The following is a 20,146-nucleotide window of genomic DNA, read 5'->3' as shown; positions in this document are numbered from 1 at the left end:
CCATGGGATTGCAAAGAGTCAGACATGACTGAGCAACTAACACTTTTCATCCAGAACTGACCAATGAGAACACAGTTCTTTGAATACATGTTTATTCTTTTAACTCCCTTCCCCACAACTCTGGGAGAAGGCAATGGCAACCCACTCCAGTACTCTTGCCTGGGAAATCCCATGGACGGTGGAGCCTGGTGGGCTACAGTCCACGGGGTCTCGAGGAGTCAGACACGACTGAGCGACTTCACTTTCACGTTTCACTTTCATGCACTGGAGAAGGAAATGGCAACCCACTCCAATATTCTTGCCTGGAGGCTCCCAGGGACGGAGGAGCCTGGTGGGCTGCTGTCTACGGGGTCACACAGAGTTGGACACAACTGATGCGACTCAGCAGCAGGGTCCACAACTCTGTTTTCTCTCTATTTTGTTTTCTATTCTCTTACTTTATTGTTTTTGTTCTATTTTTGGAGGGGCTTACTCAATTGTTTCTCTGTAATGGTTTGAGCTCAAAGCTTGGCTAATCAACTTATGCCTTTCTTCTTTTCTCACATAGATATTTAAGGATACACATTTCCGTCTAAGACTCACTTTAGCTGTATTCCACAAGTTTTGGCATGATGAATCTTTATAATCAACTACTTTATTTTCTAATTTCCATTATGATTTTAATTTGACTTATAAAAGATTTAAATGGTTTATTTGAAACTGCAGGCACATGAGATTTCCCTATACACAATAAGTCCTACAGCAGCATTATGAAGATGTCATGGATTTGGCTGTAAGGTGGTAGGCGATCAGCTCCTTCCCTCTGCCTGGCCCCCACTCTCCAGAGGAGAAAGGACAGAGTTCTCATTTCCACTGTTGGTAGGTGTGAGTGGGGGAGAGGAAGTGAAAAATAAGTTTTGCTCAGCATCTATTTCATCATCTTTACTTTGGGTACAGCACAGACTGCTGGGAAACATTTTAATGAACTTAAGATGCATCCTTTGTAGGATGACTCATTATTTTATGAGCCATTAGGGAAAAACACTATGAGATTATGATACATTAATCTCTGAAATTTTCCAATTTCAGAGATATGTTTCTTAAAATTTATGGAATAATGGTGTTTTTCATTAATCTTATAACTGTATAGGCCTCATTTTATGCAACCCCCAAATTTTGGATCCTACTTGAAACATTTTGCTGTAGCATTATGGTGTGTCTACTAGATCATGTTTAACTGCATGATTTAAATCATTTTTTTTTGTATTTATTCTTTTTGCAAATAAATAGAGGAAAACAATAGAATTGGAAAGACTAGAGATCTCTTCAAGAAAATTAGAGATACCAAGGGAACATTTCATGCAAAGATGGGCACAATAAAGGATAGAAATGGTATGTACCTAATAGAAGCAGAAGATATTAAGAAGAGGTGGCAAGAATACACAGAAGAACTGTACAAAAAAGATCCTCATGATCCATATAACCACAATGGTGTGAAAAGTCCCCTAGAGCCAGACATCCTGGAATGCAAAGTCAAGTGGGCCTTAGGAAGCATCACTATGAACAAAGTTAGTGGAGGTGGTGGAATTCCAGTTGAGCTATCTCAAATCCTAAAAGATGATGCTGTGAAAGTGCTTCACTCAATATGCCAGCAAATTTGGAAAACTCAGCAGCGGCCACAGGACTGGAAAAGATCAGTTTTCATTCCAATCCCAAAGAAGGGCAATGCCAAAGAATGTTCAAACTACTGCACAATGGCACTCATCTCCCACGCTAGCAAAGTAATGCTCAAAATTCTCCAAGCCAGGCTTCAACAGTACGTGAATCGTGAACTTCCAGATGCTTAAGGTGGATTTAGAAAAGGCAGAGGAACCAGAGATCAAATTGCCAACATCCGATGGATCATAGAAAAAGCAAGAGAATTTCAGAAAAACATCTACGTCAAAGCCTTTGACTGTGTAGATCACAACAAACTGAAAAATTCTTCAAGAGATGGGAATACCAGACTACCTTACCTGCCTCCTGAGAAATCTGTACACAGGTCAAGAAGCAACAGTTAGAACCGGACATGGAACAACAGACTGATTCCAAATTGGGAAAGGAGTATGTCAAGGCTGTATATTGTCACCCTGCTTATTTAACTTATATGCAGAGTACATCATGCGAAATGCCGGGCTGAATGAAGCACAAGCTGGAATCAAGATTGCCGGGAGAAATATCAATAACCTCAGATATGCAGATGATACCATCCTTATGGCAGAAAGTGAAGAGGAACTGAAGAGCCTTTTGATGAAAGTGAAAGAGGAGAGTGGAAAAGCTGGCTTAAAATTTAACATTCAAAAAATGAAGATCATGGCACCTGGTCCCATCCCTTCACGGCAAATAGACGGGGAAACAATGGAAACAGTGACAGACTTTATTTTCTTGGGCTCCCAAATCACTGCAGATGGTGACTGCAGCCATGAAATTAAAAGATGCTTGCTCCTTGGAAGAAAAGCTATGACCAACCTAGACAGCATATTAAAAAGCAGAGCCATTACTTTGCTGACAAAGGTCCGTTTAGTCAAAGCCTGGTTTTCCCAGTAGTCACGTATGGATGTGAGAGCTGGACCATAGAGAAAGCTGAGCGCCCAAGAATCGATGCTTCTTAACTGTGCTGTTAGAGAAGACGACGTAAGGAGACCAAACCTGTCAATCCTAAAGGAAATCACTGGAAGGACTGATGCTGAAGCTGAAACTCCATTACTTTGGCCACCTGATGTGAAGAACTGATGCACTGGAAAAGACCCTGATGCTGGGAAAGATTGAAGGCAGGAGGAGAAGGGGAGAACAGAGGATGATTTGGTTGGATGGGATCATCAACTTGATGGACATGAGTGTGAGCAAGCTCCAGGAGTTGGTGATGGACAGGGAGGCCTGGCGTGCTGCAGTCCATGGGGTCACAAAGAGTTGGATATGACTGAGTGACTGAACTGAACTGAACTGATACCTTTGGCTGCTTGACCTATTAATTACTGAGAGAACTGTTTTAAAATGTCCTATTGTGATGGTGGATTTATCAATTTCTCTTTGTAATCTGGTCAGCTTTTTCCTCATATATGTTGAGGATATGTCATGAAGTACAGGTTAGAATTATACTTCCCAGGTTAATGGTTCCTTTTAACATTATGTAATTGTCCTCTTTTTATCAATAAAGATTTTTAGCTAAAAAGTTTAACTTTAATATAGCTATATTAACTTTATTTTGGTATTCCCTTGACATAATTTTTCTCATACTTTTATTTTTAACCTTTGTGCCCTTTTTTGTTGTTGAGTGCATGCTTTATTATAAGTAAAATATAGCAGAATATATTTTAAACACAATATATCAGTCTGTGTTTTTTAACTGCTGGGTTTGGCCCTTTATATATTTATCTTGGTTATGGATTAGTATTTGGACTTTTTATTTCTAAAAATAAATATTACCATCTTGCTATGTGCTTATCTGAATTTCCTCAAGTATAGATTCAGAAAAATCCTTTTTTTTTTCTCTCATTTACTCTCAAAACAAGGAAATTTCAAACTTAGGGCAAACATTCTTTAAAATGCCTTGAGATAAAAATACTGAAAGTCAATTCCTCAAACATCCAAGAAAAACAAATCAGCACAATCCTCCAAAACATATTTGAAAAGATTCTTATGTATACAAGGGTTATCAAAATAGAGATGCAGCCAAACTATTTTTATTTCAGTTCATAAACAACATCTGACATCTGAGTTTGGCATTCTGATATTCCTGTGGTCTTTCAGCCTTTCTAATGACAGTATAAGAAACCATAGCTCATCTTGTTAAAATAATAGTAATAAATACTAGGATATTGTAAAAAAAAAAACAAAAAAAACCCTTGAATTATATATGTCTCTCCTAAGGCCAGCTAATAAATAGATGAGACTGATTTGTGACTAGTGTATTAATTGTTTGTAAATGAGATGGTGTGTTTGAAGTTATTTGAAAACAAATTTTTCTTGGGAGGAGCTTTAAGCTCACTTTAGTCTGAAATATAATCTCACTTGTATCAGGTGAAGGTTGGCTAGTTTGAACCACACTAAGAGAAACTATCTCCAGTGTCACCAACAAAAGGCTTTCATTTATTTTCAAAATATAAAAGCCAAACTCATTTGTTGCACCATTTAGGACTGATAATATTTGCCTTACTCTTTCACTAGATCACTTTTAGTTCTAGAATTTCACTTTCAACATTGGAAGAAGTCTGAAAGTTTTTCTAGTCCAAATGCCTATCTGATGCATGAATGGCCTTTACATAATTCTGCCAATTTATCAAGTTGCCTGGACTTGAATATAACCACAACGGGGAGTTGACTCCCACCTGTACGGAGCACCCAATCAGAAAGACCTTTTACAAAACTGAGCCACAAACTATCCATCAGCCTATTCTACTCCACTCTTTGTAAACTCATGGACTGTAGCCTGTCAGGCTCCTCTGTCCATGGCATTTTCCAGGCAAGAATACTGGAGTGGGTTGCCATGCCCTCCTTCAGGGGATCCTCTCAACTCAAGAATTGAACCCAGGTCTCCCACAATGTAGGCAGATTCTTTATCATCTGAACCACCAGGGAAGCCCCATTCTACTCCTTAGATAAACACAATAAAAGCAGATGTACCTCAGGAGAGCCCAGCCCTTGAAATATTGAAAATGTCTATCAAATCTTTATATCTTTGGTCTCAATTCTATAGATTATTCTATATGATTTATCATACTTGGTAATCTTTTTTCACATATTCAGTTTTTTGAGGTTCTCCTTTGTAGTGTCCTTACTATTTAATATGATACTTGAAAGATGTTCCTTCAGCAAGTTGAAAGGTTCTATCACTTCCTTAGGCTCAGATACCATTCTGTTAATTCAATCAGAAGTCAGAGACTGTCACTGCGCTGATTCTTATAACATCAGCCTAAGGAAGCTAACATTGGATCTATTCTGTACTAGGACCACTGCCAGCTGTTTAAGGCCTGGGATTTTAGCCACACTGATCTGATCCCAAAGTCCATGATGGTTCCTACTTTTCTTCCTCAACTAAGTCTTTCCTTTGTACTTTGCTAAGCCACATCTTTCACAGGACATATCACCTATAATTACAGCAATAAGAAAGTAACAGCCATCCTTTTTCAGGGGCTGATTATGAGACACTAATGAATCACTTGTAGCCCTAGGGCTGTGGATTGGTCATTCTTGGAACAAAGTTTCTTTCACCTCAAATAATGGAACAGTAAACTGGAGCCTGTTCCTTTCCAAATGACCAAATTATAAATCAGGGACATCCAGATAAATAATGTTTTGCTAAAAGACTTGGAATAAACAAATGCTGAATTAATCTTCCAAAAATATTGCCTTGTTCTTCCTTTGAATGGTTTCCCATCACCCAGACTCCATCTTTTGTCATTCAAACACTCTGCAAAGTCAGTCTCCTATTTCCCCTCCAACCCTGACACCCCTTATTCTTCCAGGATAGGAATTCTTCACCCTCTGTGAAGACATGGGGGCTAAATGGATAAGGAGAAAGATGGGAGAAAGGTGCACACGGGAGTGAGCTGTACAGGCAGTGGAATGATGTCAGGGTGAATAATCTATAAGCAAAACTGGAGTGTGGGGCTTGGTCCTGCCCTTCTCCACTGGTTGTTTGGAAGGGACTTGTCTTCTCCATGAGTTTTTTCCTGTAATTGAGAAATACAACTGGGGAGAAATAAAAACTGGGGAGGGTCTTGTTGGGAAAAAGACACTCTGAGCTCAGTACGTCGTGAGCTGTCTACATGTTATTCTTGAATTTCTAGAATTTGTCCAGCTCCCTTTTGCAGGAAGTCATGAATGCCTTCTTAAGTAATTGAGAATTAGGGTTACGGTTAGAACCTGGTAACCCGCTAGCACCATTAAACGGACTCTCCCCAAAGTGTGCAGTGCTTGTGCCAACTTACTTATCCACAGGCCTGGGTGGAGGCTCACAAGTCTTTAGAATAGACAAAGAATTTCTGGATACCCTGTGGTATTTGTCTTTTGCACCCCCAAATATAATATTTATCTTTTATACCACCAAATATAGCATTTACCTCTTGGAGTATGTATTCTGCCTTGATAACTAGTTTGTATGTTCTGGAGGGCAAAGACAGGCTACGCGCTTCTCTGAGACCCTAACACTTGGACCACACTACTATTTCATACATGCCAGTCCCAGTCTTTGGCTCTGTTCACCATCAGCAACTGCTTCTCTAAACTACTTTACTTAATGAAGAGGCCCACATGCTTATAGCTGCTGGTATGAATTAGCTACTTCAAAGATAGCTACCTATTTTGATTAATGGACTGTTTTGTTTACCTTGGAAAAGAAATAGAAGAAAAATGACTTCTCTGATTTCTACTTTTTCTGAAGAGTGAGCATTAGTTTTTTATTAAGTTGGAAGGCGAGATTGCCACTCAGCACAAGGTTCTGGATTCATTCCCTACCAGGCTGGTGAAATTCAAGAAATTTTGGCAAGGGCAGTCATGCCAACTGTCTGTTTACCTAGATAGTTATACAACTACAAAGCTGGGCTGGATTTTTATTTTCCTAAGTTATTTCAAAGCAATTAGTAACAGAATTGAACTGACTTACACAATGAACCCAGGAAGTTGCTAAGAATAGAACTCTGCAGACAAGGTTGGAAGATGCCCCCTGACCTCCATCTGAAGCCTCTCTTTGCTGCAGCCCCTGGAGCATTCTTCTATGGGCTTCAGCACACTGTCTTCTGAGCTAGCCCTAACCAAGGCTGCCTGTGCAACCCCAGCCTTCACTGGCAGCATCCAGATTATTTAAGTTACCATCGCCTTGGTTTCTGGTGAAAGTGAAAGTCGCTCAGTTGTGTCTGACCCTTTGTGACCCCATGGACTATATAGTCCATGGAATTTTCCAGGCCAGAATACTGGAGTGGGTAGCCTTTCCCTTCTCCAGGGGATCCTCCCAAACCGGGGATCAAACCCAGGTCTCCTGCATAGGAGTCGGATTCTTGACTAGCAGAGCCACAAGGGCCCTTGGTTTCTGGTATTCCAAGGCAAACTCAGGCCATGACAGTTTTCCTACAACACTGCTTTCCTCTATATTCTTTTCTTGAAGATGAAAAATGTTTATTTCATAAATGAGGAGATATTGGAATTCAACATCAAAACAGCATTCTGTGTAAAGTAAACACTAGAGAAAAACTCCAACTAAGGAAGCCTTCTCCAACCAGTCCCAGTTATCTCTATCTTCTCTCCTAACATCCCATCCCAACTAACCACAGCCACATGGGCCTCAAACACACCTTCACCCAGGCCATACCCTGAGCAAATTTATCATCTTTCTTGTGAATCAATCCTTCTTTGACTCCCCAGACACTCCATTTCACGGTATCACTGGGCATTGTTCATTTCTCAATTAAAGCACTTATGTCAAATTGCAAATCTTTGCAGTACTTGTCTGTTTCCCATGCATTATCTTTGTGTTCCTTGGACTTAGCAAATGTAGTTACTTAGATTTTGTATCAGTTGCAATGGTTTTGTCTGCTTTGTGCTGTAGATCCTCACGTGCCAGAGCCTGCCCTGAATCTTGATCTTGATAGCACACACACACATTTTTTCTCACTCTTTTTCTGGGAAAAATGCCATTAGTTTGGGAAAAGAACAGTCTCAATTCATGAAAATCTGAAGAATAAAATCATTTAAAAACCCTTGGGAAACAAATTAGTACTATGTTCATCCATATAGAAGTCAAACATGCTCCAAACCCCAGTGAGTTGTGGCTATCTCAGGGCACGCTGGAGGATCTAGGCTGTCAGAAAATTCTGAGCTTGCAGTTCTCATCTGTATGAAATGGTATCTCCTCTGATAAGATGCTTCCAGACATGCTGGGTGTGATAGCATATTTTAAATTATAATACTAGAAATTTTCTAAGTGGTAATGACGCATCAAATTTAGTTAAAACTTGTTTTGACTCATTCTTCTAAATAGTCCCCTTATGTTACTCCATGATTCATTTACTGAGAAAACTTTTTTTTTTCAAAAATAGTGAACATTAACAGAACACACCACTATGTATAAAACAGATAAACAACAAGATTTACTGTATAGCCCAGGGTACTATATTCCGTATCTTGCAGCAATCTATAATGGAAAAGAATTTGAAAAATAATATATATATATATATGTAAAACTGAATCACTTTGCTGTACACTTGACACTTGCACAATATTATAAATCAACTACACAAAAAATATTGAAGAAACTGCAGCTTAACCCAGTTTGACTTATCACCAGATCTAATTTACTGGTGCTGCTTTCCCTCGTTATTATGCAGGCAACATCTTCAGTCTTTCCCAGCCTGTTCCTTCCTAAAGGAACAGGCTTATCATGGACTCAGAAGGAAGCGTACTTCTTAATCAGGGGGAAATAGCCTGTTTATAAATAATGAACAGCAAATCTTTTAATGAGATAGTCCATTAGGCTTTTACTCGGCAAGGAGAGGGAATGTCAATGAACTAACACACAGCTGTCACTTTTTAAACTTTACAATGAGACAGACACTGAGACAGGCTCAGATTAACTTGCCCAAGATTATTGTAGGAAATGGAAGGGCTAGAACCTGAAATTAGGATTTTTGACTCAATATTATTCTTAATTCTTCCATTATGCTGTAATCATAGAGCATTTGTTCTGGTTTTGATGCCTTAGGGTTAAGTCTGTTGCATTTTTATTTTAATTCAAAAATTTTCTCTGAATAGGAACTGACATGAGTCCTCTCAGATTTACTCAGCCTTGTCACTGCTGGGCTTCCCTGGTGGCTCAGTGGGTAAAGGATCAGCCTGCAATGCAGGAGACACAGGAGACGTGGGTTTGATCCCTGGATCAGGAAGATCTGGAGGAGGAGCATATGGCAACCTACTCCAGTATTCTTGCCTGGAAAATTCCATGGACAGAGGAGCCTGGTGGACTATAGTCCATGGGGTTGCAAAGAGTCAGACACGACTGAGTGACTGAGCATGCTCACATTCACACCACTGTAGCCAGGCTATTGTTCATATAAATTAGGAGGAAAGAGAGAGTGTCCACTGAGTTAGTGTTGATTTTAGACTTTTATGTCTAACTTTAGGTCTCCTCTTCAAAGATTGTGATTCTCCAACCTGGAAACCAACACTAATCAAATCCTAATAGTTAATAAGGAAGAGCATCAGCTGGGTCTCACTGCTGATCACCAGGTGACCAAGGGTGCGTGGAGTGCACATCCTAGGAAAGTAGTTGGCAACCTGAGAGATGGACCTCAATTAGAAGGCACCAGATATTGATACAAAATAAGAGGAAAAAAAAAAGTCATGTTTCCTGGGAGGGACCATGAACAAACTATGCTCATGGCCGTATCCAGTCCTGCTCAGGTTGGTTTCACTTTAGTGGAAGGTCACTTTCCACTTCTCACCTGTTATTATTATTTTTCAAACCACCACTTGGGTTTTGTCTCCTTTATGAAGCCCTCATGACTCTTTCTGGATTCTCCCCTTTTTCTCTACTCTGAAATCCTACAGCATTTATACACCTGGCTCCCACAACCTTGTTCTTTATTACATACTCTTTTATGAGTTTGTTGGACTCACGTCTCAAAATGGATTTTAAGTTCCTTAAGGACAGCGACTTGTAAAATGTAAATGGAGCACCAGAGACACAGGAAGAATTTGAGAAATACTTGTTGGATGATTCTCTGGTTTTTGTACACTTAAGGTGGAAAATTATACAATTTTAAGGTTATTTACATAAAAGAAGACAATCTTTCATAAAAAGTTCTGGTAAGGTCCTAAATTTGCTTGCATTGTTATCAAAATGACAAATTGCTTTTTGCTATTTCCCTTAGAGCAGTACATTTTGGTGATTTTTCTCAACCTATTTCTAGAGCTGGGGGAAAAAAAGGAGGCCGGTGAAGACTCTTAGAGATGGGATGTATTCAAATATGCTGGGAAGAGAGAGCTTTGGATCTTTGACCATTTTCTATAGTCATGGAGCTCAACAAAGTTTACCATTTGTATAGGAATCTTTTAGTTCTTGGATGGAAAAATGTCTTTCCTGTAAAACTTCATGGAATTTCTGCTTCTGGCAGAGGCAATAGTTATTCATTGCAGATCTTGAAAACTTGTGACACGGTTGTCCAAATGGGCACCAAATAAAGCGAGAAAAGAACAGGTTCAACTACATATTTTAAAATTATTTTGGTTCCAGGGGATGGACTGGGCAGGCTGCAACTGGCACTCACAAGACTAACCCTTTACTCAGACCCAAGGGATCATTTTTGATCTAAAAACCTTGTCCTCCAAACCAGCTGCCCAAGAAACAAAGGGAAGTCCAAGACCTTACTTCATATTCTGGAGGACCACCCACTCCTCTTGCATCTCTATTTGTCCAGTGATGGCTTTAGTCTTTTTAATTTGAGCTTCTACAGGACCTGTTGGGGACTGGGGTTGAATATTTCACTATAGATCCTCTTCTCTGGATGATTTTGGCCAACTTGTCTGCCCCCTTGCAATCACTTGGGTTTGATCAACCGACAAACATGTTCTCATAGGACTACATGTTGTGTTGAAAGAGTTATTTTGTTACACTGGGACCCTGAAGTGAGGAGCAACTCCTTGGGAAGAATCTCCAATTAGGTCCATCATTTTGACTAAACTTCCACTATAATAACAACTAACATTTATTGAACACTTACTACAGGCCAGGCCTTCTGCCAAGCCCTTTACATAATCATTTCATTTAATACTCACCATACTGCTAAGGGATGCAAATTATTATTAGTCTAATTTTACAGATTAGGAAGTTGAGGTACCTAGGGGCTAAATAACTCAGTCAAGGCCACGGGACTAGTGGACAAAAAACTGGTGATTCCTCCTCTGCCTCAGATCCTCTCTGGCTTTAGCCTTCTTCCTGTCAACTGAGGGCTACTTCTTGGCCAAAGCCCTTGGGACCATTCTTAATTATTTACTTAAGTATAGTTAATTTATAATGTTGTGTTAGTTTCTGGTGTACAACACAGTGATTCAGTTATATTTATATATGAGTACATAGACTCTTTTTCATACTCTTTCCATATGCTTTATTACAGGATATGGAATTTAGTTCTGTGTGCTCCACAGTAGGACCTTGTTATATATCTATTAAATATATAGTATTTATTAGATATATGGCATTTTGTATCTGCTAATCCCAAACTCCTGATTTATCTCTTGCCCATCCCTTTTCCCCTTTGGGAACCATAAATTTGTTTTCTATGTGAAGTTTATTTGTATCATATTTTAGATTCCACATATAAGTGGTAGCATATGGTATTTTGTTTTTCTCTACTTACTTCACTTAGTATGACAATCTTCACCTAGTACAACAATAGGTCCATCCTTGTTGCTGCCAATAGCGTTATTTCATTCTTTTTCATGGCTGATTAATATTCCATTGTATATATGTATTACATCTTATTTATTTATTCATCTGTCAATGGAAATTTAAGTTGCTTCCATGTCCTGGCTATTGCAAAATGGTATTGCTATTAACATTGCAATGCATATTTCCTTTGAATTAGATATATGCCCAGGAGTGGGATTGATGGATCTTATGGCAACTCTATTTTTAGTTTTTTTATGGAACCCCCATACTGTTCTCCATAGTGGCTGCACCTTGGGGCCATTCTTGATTCCTCTCCTCTCAAGCCGTATATCTAACGATTTGGGAAATATGCTAGCTTTGCCTTCAGAACATATCTGACTATGATCTCTTCTCTCGTCACCATTGTTCCCACCTGAGTCAAACTGCCATCATCACTTGTGCCTGAAATATTGCCATAACCCTCCTAACCAGTCAAGGTCCTTCTATCCTTGTCTTCCTATTGGCCATTCCAGCAGCCAGAGTGAACTCTCAAATGCAAGCCAGGTTGTGTTGCACCTCTGCAAAAGCCGAAGTTCTCACAAGACCCTCCACTCTCCATCCCATACCCTCACTGCCTACTGCTTGCCTCACTCGCTGCTTGTGACTAATCACCAGCCCTCTTTCTTCCTTGAATATACCAGCTGCCCCTGGTGGTGGGCTCTGAGCAGTGGGGCTCACCGTTCGCAAATTCTCCCTCACAGTTAACTTCAGAGTCTCTATTCAAATGCCACTTCTCAATGTATCTCTATTTAAAATTTGTACTCACTCACTCACTCACGCAGTACCAAATTCTCTTACTTGGTTCTATTCTTTTCTTTATTTTACTTCTGGTGGTATGGGTTGTGCGATCTTAGTTCCTCCACCAGGGATTGAACCCAGGCCCATAGCAGTGAAAGCTGGACTCCTAACCTCTGGATCATCATGGAATTCCCTTGGCTTTTTTTTTTTTCCTAGAGCTTATATGACTTCTAACATAGTGTGTGATTCATTTGTTATGTCTATTGTTCGCTGTCTGCTTTCTCTCCCTGCATCCCTGTGAGATAAGAGATTTTTGTCCTTTGTGTCCTCTAAGTATCCTGAGCACCCAGGGCAATGCCTATCTGGCACATTGTGCGTGATCAGTGAATATTTGTTGAATAAATGAGTGAATGGACCTGGATCTAAAATCTTAGGGTCCTTATAACTTTGTCATAGACATGCAGCCTTCTCAAGTGAAAGGCGAATAATGCAGATATTATGAGGTGATGCTGATCAAGGGTTAGTTGAACAGAAAACTTAGTGATTTGCACTCAGATTAAGGAGATGGGAAATGTAAGGGAGGCTGGAGTGAGTCGGGACGACATTAGAGTGACTTGACTGGGAGTTCTTTTCCTTTTGGGTTATGTCAGTGAGGACACCCTCTCTTCTTGGCTTAGAGGCCCAGGACTTGAGTTTGTCGTCCTGCCCCTGCCACCCCACAGGCTTGGTCCCAAGATATTTCCCCTTCCCACCTCCCTGCCCTCGTGGACTCAGGACATGGCTGTTTCTCTGGTCCAGTCAGACATAATGAGAAACACAGGCCCAAACTGTTGGGTCATTCCAAAGCGGGGAGGAATCTGGAATGGCGTTGTTAGATTTGGGGTATTTTAATCATTTCCTGCAGGTTGGCAGTTTCCAACAGGGTCAGTTTCTGAAAGAATCGGGCAGGGCATGCTTGGAGACATGTCACTGCTCCCGCATCTAGCTTTCAGATTTGGTCTCCAGATTTGAGGTTCCACTGAGGTGTGACTGAGACACAGACATTGCTCAGGGGTGACAAGTCTGACATGTCTCTGTGGTGACGCTGGGCTCTTACTTTGGTCAAGTGGAACTTTTCTGTTGTCTGTACCCACTGCATTGGTTTACCCAGCTGTCAAGAAAGCTGAGTGGCTCCTAACATACGATGGACTGTATATGTGTGGGGGGAGAGGAGGAGGGACAACTGGGGAAGCTGGGTGCATCGTCCCTTGTGAGGCCTGGCCTCCTGCTCCTCCAGGAAACAATTCATGTTTATCTTGTCCAGCTCCAGGGCCTGCCTGCTCTTCCTCATCCACCTGGATAGTGTTAAGGACACAAACCCCAGTCACTGAGGGATTCTAACAACATGCCCTCCAAAGGCCAGCTGGGAAGTAACTAAGGTACCTGTCTAAGTTGGCCAGCAGGTCAAAAATGCTAGTCTCTAGAGTGATCTTCCCAGGTGGTGCTAGTGGTAAAGAAGTCTTCAATTTGCCTGCCAATGCAGGAGACATAAGAGGCACAGGTTCAGTCCCTGGCTTGGGAAGATCCCCTGGAGGAGGGCATGGCAACCTACTCCAGTATTCTTTCCTGGAGAATCCCCAAGGATAGAGGAGCCTGGTGGGCCACAGTCCATAGGGTCGCAAAGAATCAGACACAACTGAAGCAACTTAGCATGCAGAGCAATCTCATGGGAAAAGTGCATTTGGTAGAATAGAAACTGAATATTCAACAAAGATCCTTTTGGAAATGTTCATATTAGGAGCTGAGGTCTGTATATGAGCTAACAGAGCCCTGACTGCCCTCTGACGGGCTGAGCTCCAAGACACCGACAGTGGGAGCAACCTCATAAATCCAGGGGTTCCCAGCCATAGTTGCACAAGAGAACTCCCAAGGGGGCTCTGAACCCACCAAAGCTGGGGCCTGCTGCACAGACTTTGTCCCAGTTGGTCAGGGAATCCATATTTTTAAAAAGCTTTCCAGGTGATCTCATGGTAGCCAGAAATGAATACTACCTTCCATGAAGGACCCAGAGATGGGGCATTGGAGGAGCTGGCAGAGGATACAGTCTGCTCTCTGCCTCACTACCCCATGGGCCAAGGTCCCTTCCCCTTCTCTCCCACTTCATGAATTTTCCATTTTCCCCTGGATTATTTTCACAAGCATATTAACAAGTGGCAACTTTTCCAATTCTAAATAAAAGCCTCTCTTTTTACTCCACCTCTTCCTTCAGCTACTGCACCACCCACCTCCCCCCTGCTTCCTTTTAGAGGAAAAACTCCCTAAGATGGGTTTTCTGTATATACTGTGCCATTTCCTTCTGTGCATTTTCTCTTAAACCCAGTCCATCCAGGCATCCCCACTCCATACTGCACAGGCCCTGGCCCCATCGTACCGTCTGGTCATGCCAGTGTGTCCAGGTCTCACTTTTAGTAACAGAAACGGGGAACCGGGAGGCACAGGCCTTCCTGATACACTCCTGACATGTGTATAGCCCCTGAGGTGGCCAAAGGCTGGCCTTGCAGTGTCAGAGTCAAAGCTCAGTTAACAGAACGCAGAACTGGAAAAATCTTGCCAGGGAGATGAGGATGACAGTGATGTTCTCGGTCAAGGGAAAGGCAGGGACTTACGCAGTGTGTGGTGGTGATGATGACAGAACTGGAGATGAAGGAGAGGCCGTCGTTCATGCTGACCTGAAGTGCGGCTTTCCTGCAACGACACGGGGACCAGGGATACTCAGCACGGCGTGTGGACACACAGGGCCCCGGGGCTCCGTTCTAAACCACCCTCTGAGCTGGCTCCTTTGTAAAACGCGGAGTATGCTCTCCAGGGGCCCATCCATCTCTAACACCCTAGAGAGATGTCAGGATACACCCGGCTGGTGCAGCAAGGCAGTGTATCCAGGCTTTCTTACATCATGGCAAATAGAATTGAATGGGCAGAGGCTGCTCCCGTTTAATTTACTTGCCATTGTAGTAGGTAGGAAGAGGTAGTCTTAACAAATGGTCCAAATCAGCAGGGGATGAATTGGTTAAGCTAGAACCTCTACAATTGTTATCTGGACTCTCAGTGATGAGATTCTGATGGTGATGGTTTTGTTACCACCCAGCCAACACAGAAAGGTACAGCAGCACATGAGCTAACCTGCCTTCTATTTCCTCCCATCTAGAAGATGCTCGTTGAGACACAAGCTTGCTTTCTGCAGCACGGACACAGAGCTAGTTTGTGGAATCAGTGGCATCATGAGCTGATGTCAGGCAACTAGATTTGGAGGCTTTGTGATTTGAACAAATGATTGAAAGCAGAATTCAGATGAACAAGTGTAGCATTTTTCCTTAAAGCTACCATTCTGTCTTCAGTCTGTTAGAGATGTGTTTACAGAGAGGTTAGTTTGTTTCCCTCACCAACACTGCTTGTCTGTTTCCCTGCATATTTCTTTTCTTGCTCAGGATGCAAATTCTCTTCCTTCTCTTGAATATTTTGATCTCATCTCACTAGCACTTATCACAACTGCATCACTGTGAGATTTTCTCCATAAATTAGTTCACAGAGGCTTGGGCAGTGTGGATGAAGACACGGAGGAACACTGAACATGGCCTCAGAGGGTCTGACCGTAGGGTCCTGAATCAGCTGTGGATCACTTAGCCTTGCTGAGCTTCTTTTCTGAGTTTCCTTATGACAGCGCTTTGGGCAGCCTGAGAGCTTTCTAGAAATGTAGTTGTGATGAAGCCAGACAGACCTTGTTTTGAACTCATACTCTTCCACTCACTACGTGACCTCGACAAGCTACTTAAATTCTCTCTGCTACAGACTGCACATCTGTAAAATTGCGGTGGTTCATTGGCCTCCCTGATGGCTCAGAGGGTAAGGAATCTTCTTGCAATGCAGGTGACCCTGGTTTGACCTGTTTGGGGAAGGTCCCCTGGAGAAGGGAATGGCAACCCACTCCAGTACTCTTGCCTGGAGAATCCCATGGACAGAGGAGCCTGGCAGGCTACAGCGGATCTTGGGAGAATCAAGTTCCCCGCTGTGAAACACTGATGCAGTGCCTAGCTCACTGCACTCATAGCACCATCATCATTATCTGGAGGAGTCTAGAGAAAGGTTCCATAATGACAGTGAAGAGAGACTCTTCTCCTTTTGCCCACCCCCACCTCCTCTTACTTCCCTGGCTGTGGGGTTTAGTTGCTGGTGGAAACTTACATGCCAACTTCCTTTAAGATAGGTGCTGGACACAGCAAATAAGTATCTTCCACAGTGAAGGGCTTCTCATCTGTAAAAGGAAGTCACTGGATTAAGAGGAGTGAGGCAAGTTGATAATTTCATATTCGGTGCCTCCTGCAGACCATCAACCAAGTCCTAGAAGACACTAGAAAAGCCGTGATGTTTTGAAATATAAACTTGTCTTGAGTTGTAAAATCCATTAGAGTGAATGCAAGCTCTTCTGCCTGAATGCTTTCTAACCTGTATATCCAATTGAGTCTCAGTGAGCACACAGAGAGTGAGCTTTTACCACAGACCAGGCACAACTGAGGGGAAATGAGAAGGTATTAGACTGATCCTTGGGAGCTTCAAGTCTAGGTCTAGTTTGAGAGAGTCATATTCATGGGAAAAGTTTGTTGATTCAACATTGTTTATTGATACAATAGCCAAGACAGGGAACCCACCTAAGTGTCTATCTACAGATGAATGGATAAAGAAATTAGGGCCTATGTGTGTAGAATGGAGTATTATTCAGCCATAAAAGTGGAAACCTCGCCATTTGTGACAACATGGATAGACTTTTAGGGCATTATGCTAAGTAAAATGTCAGACAATGAGAGACAAACACTGTATAATCTCACTCATATGTGGAATATAAAAAGGAGAAAAAAAAAAAAAACCAAAAACACAACTCACAGATTCAGAGAACAGATTGGTTGTTACCAGGGGCAGGGGTAGGTGGGGTGGGTGAAATGAGTACAGTGGTCAAAAGGTACAAATTTCCAGGTATAAAATAAATAAGTAATGAGCATGCAATGTACAGCATGATTTGAAAGTTTACAAGACTAAATCTTAAAAGTTCTTATCCTAAAGGAAAAAATTATAACTATGTGTGGTGATGGATGTTAACTAGATTTATTGTGGTGATCATTTCACAATATATAAAAATATTGAACCATTATGTTGTACACCTGAGACTAATATCTCAATTAAAAAAAAATTGCTGACAGATACAAGAAGTAGCTAAGCCAAAATATCATTTGGCTTCAGAAGACAGAGAGCAGCTCCCTCTAGGTGGGTGACATGATAAGGTCACAGGGAACATAACAGCAGCTGAGTTTTGGGGGAGAGATGGGAAGATGCATTCCTGGTGGAAGAAATGGAAAACAGCAAAGACAGAGCAAACAAAAGGGATGCTCCAGGGTAGGACACAAGGAGGATTTGAAAAGATCAGTATAGGAAAATGTTTGGTCCAAGTTCTTTGAGTTAGACTGAGGGATTTGGACCTAAGCCTATGTGGCTATGTAAAGAACTTTGGAGGTTTTTGGAGAAAAACTTGAAGTGATGATTTTGGAAGTTTTAGCCAATGTAGTTATGAAAGATTGATTCAAGCAGGGGAGGAATCTGGAGCTGGGGGATTTCTTTTTCTTATCCTAATGGATGTCCAGGGAAAAACTTAAGCAGCTTTAATCTGGAACTCCTTAAAAACTTCATCGTATCTCAGATTCTGGGGCCAAAAGCAGGGCTGAGAAGTTACTATACTCAGCATATGGTAGCCATTCTTTCATGACTCAACATTTATTGGGAACTCAGCATTCTTTGTTCAAAAGATTGTAGTAGGAACTGTAGGTGATATGAAGATGAATAAATATGCCCCTTTAATCAAGTTGTGAATATAAATGCCTAGAAGACAGAAAGGAATCCATGTGTAATGGAAGGATGCTATGCTGCTGTTGCATTTGATAGGAAATTGATATCTCTAATGACATTTAAATGCAATTGACACTAATCACTTGCCTGAGTGGAGATTAGTAAGCTTCGTGCCCTCCATGATAGGATTTAAGGACCAGACCCACATGAGACAGGAGCTGGAGGACACATCTGAGTTCTAAGCACTGTGTCTCCGTGGAAGGAGGAAAAAGGGATGGCCAATTACAGTTTCCCCTGATGTCTAGGGAGACCTTCAAGTGGTGAAAAGGTAGGGAGATTATTCCAAGTCATTCATTCAACAAATATTTATTCAAGACCTACTATGAACTAGAAACACAGGCTTTTAGAAGAGAAACATGGTCTCTGCTTTCATGGATTTTATAGAAGTTGCAGGGGAGATAGTTATTAAACACATTCAATTTTTTGAAGCAGTAAAAATATTACATTTACTTAATCTTAGTCTTCAGTTCAAGATTTTTTAATTGAAGGAGAGTGGATTTATAATACTATATTAGTTTCCAGTGTATATCATGGTCATTCAATATTTTTATAGATTATACTCCATTTAAAGTTATTACAAAATAATGGCTAAATTTTCTTGTGCTGTACAATATATCCTTGTTGCTTATTTAAACATTTATTTATTAAAAATAAATTCTCTTGAATGTCTACCATGTGCCAAGCATTATGCTAGATCTGGAACTGAACACAATAGACAAAGCCTCTCACTTTTTTTTTTTAATGGCCAGTGTTTTAGTTATCTATTGGAATTAGGGATGTGGCCAAGATCTATGTCCTGGGGACATCAGATATTGAACTTGCTAATAATAAGTGGCATTTATTTCCTGTTATTCCTTGGGTCTGTAGCCTAAGGAGAAGGGATAATTAGCAGAACAAAATGCAGACACTCTTACACCTTCCAGACAGAGGTCACCTACTAAATCAAAACTTCAGTTAGAGTTCTAATGAGTAACCCTGTTTGAGGGAGGGCTCAGATGGTGACTGCAGCCATGAAATTAAAAGACGCTTACTCCTTGGAAGGAAAGTTATGACCAACCTAGATAGCATATTCAAAAGCAGAGTCATTACTTTGCCAACAAAGGTTCGTCTAGTCAAGGCTATGGTTTTTCCAGTGGTCACGTATGGATGTGACAGTTGGACTGTGAAGAAGGCTGAGCACCAAAGAATTGATGCTTTTGAACTGTGGTGTTGGAGAAGACTCTTGAGAGTCCCTTGGACTGCAAGGAGATCCAACCAGTCCATTCTGAAGGAGATCAGCCCTGGGATTTCTTTGGAAGGAATGATGCTAAAGCTGAAACTCCAGTACTTTGGCCACCTCATGCGAAGAGTTGACTCACTGGAAAAGACTCTGATGCTGGGAGGGATTGGGGGCAGGAGGAGAAGGGGACGACAGAGGATGAGATGGCTGGATGGCATCACTGACTCGATGGACGCGAGTCTCAGTGAACTCCGGGAGTTGGTGATGGACAGGGAGGCCTGGCGTGCTACGATTCATGGGGTCACAGAGTCGGACACAACTGAGCGACTGATCTGATCTGATCTGATCTCACATTGGAAATACAATGAACATTGGATTTTGCTGAGTGAACAGGAGTTCTGGAGGAGGAGAAATCATGAGGAAAGTACAACAAAGCACAAAAAATACTGTTATTACACACATTACTATTTAATTAAATTGTGTTCAGTACAAAGAAGGAGAATCAGGGGGCAGACTTTCATCTGGAAGGTCAGGAAACACTTCCTTGAGGAAAGGCTCTGTGAACTGAGACCTGAGGCCAGGTGGAGAGGAAATGGGTTGGCAAAGAGGTGGACCTGCACAGATTCTGGGGCAAGAAGAAGCCCAGGTCTTCAGGAGTTAGGAGAAAGCTGACAAGGCTGTTGGATTTCAGTGAGACAGCGGGTAAAATATGAGGCTAGAAAAGGCAGCAGGGCCAGCTGATCAAGCCCTTGTAGATCATGGTGGGTTTGGGGGACTTTTCCTAAGTGTAACAGGAAGATACTGGAGTTTCCCCTCATATTTAG

General features: G+C 41.5%; 1 protein-coding gene across 1 annotated transcript in view; it reads right to left on the bottom strand.

Annotated features, from left to right (window-relative positions):
* The window catches only part of ANTXR1 (ANTXR cell adhesion molecule 1), a 260,214-nt gene that overhangs the window by 119,992 nt on the left and 120,076 nt on the right, over positions 1-20,146 (bottom strand). The window contains exons 11-12 of the mRNA XM_055540531.1: positions 16,394-16,463; positions 14,821-14,899 (exon numbers count right to left, since the gene is read on the bottom strand). Of these exons, the coding sequence (XP_055396506.1) occupies positions 14,821-14,899; positions 16,394-16,463 (149 nt within the window). The remainder of the gene's footprint in view (positions 1-14,820; positions 14,900-16,393; positions 16,464-20,146) is intronic.

This window comes from Bubalus kerabau, chromosome 11, assembly GCF_029407905.1.
Source record: "Bubalus kerabau isolate K-KA32 ecotype Philippines breed swamp buffalo chromosome 11, PCC_UOA_SB_1v2, whole genome shotgun sequence".
In the NCBI taxonomy this organism is placed as follows: Eukaryota; Metazoa; Chordata; class Mammalia; order Artiodactyla; family Bovidae; genus Bubalus; species Bubalus kerabau.
Note: the sequence above shows the minus strand (reverse complement) of the source record. Positions and strands in the feature narration are given on the sequence as shown.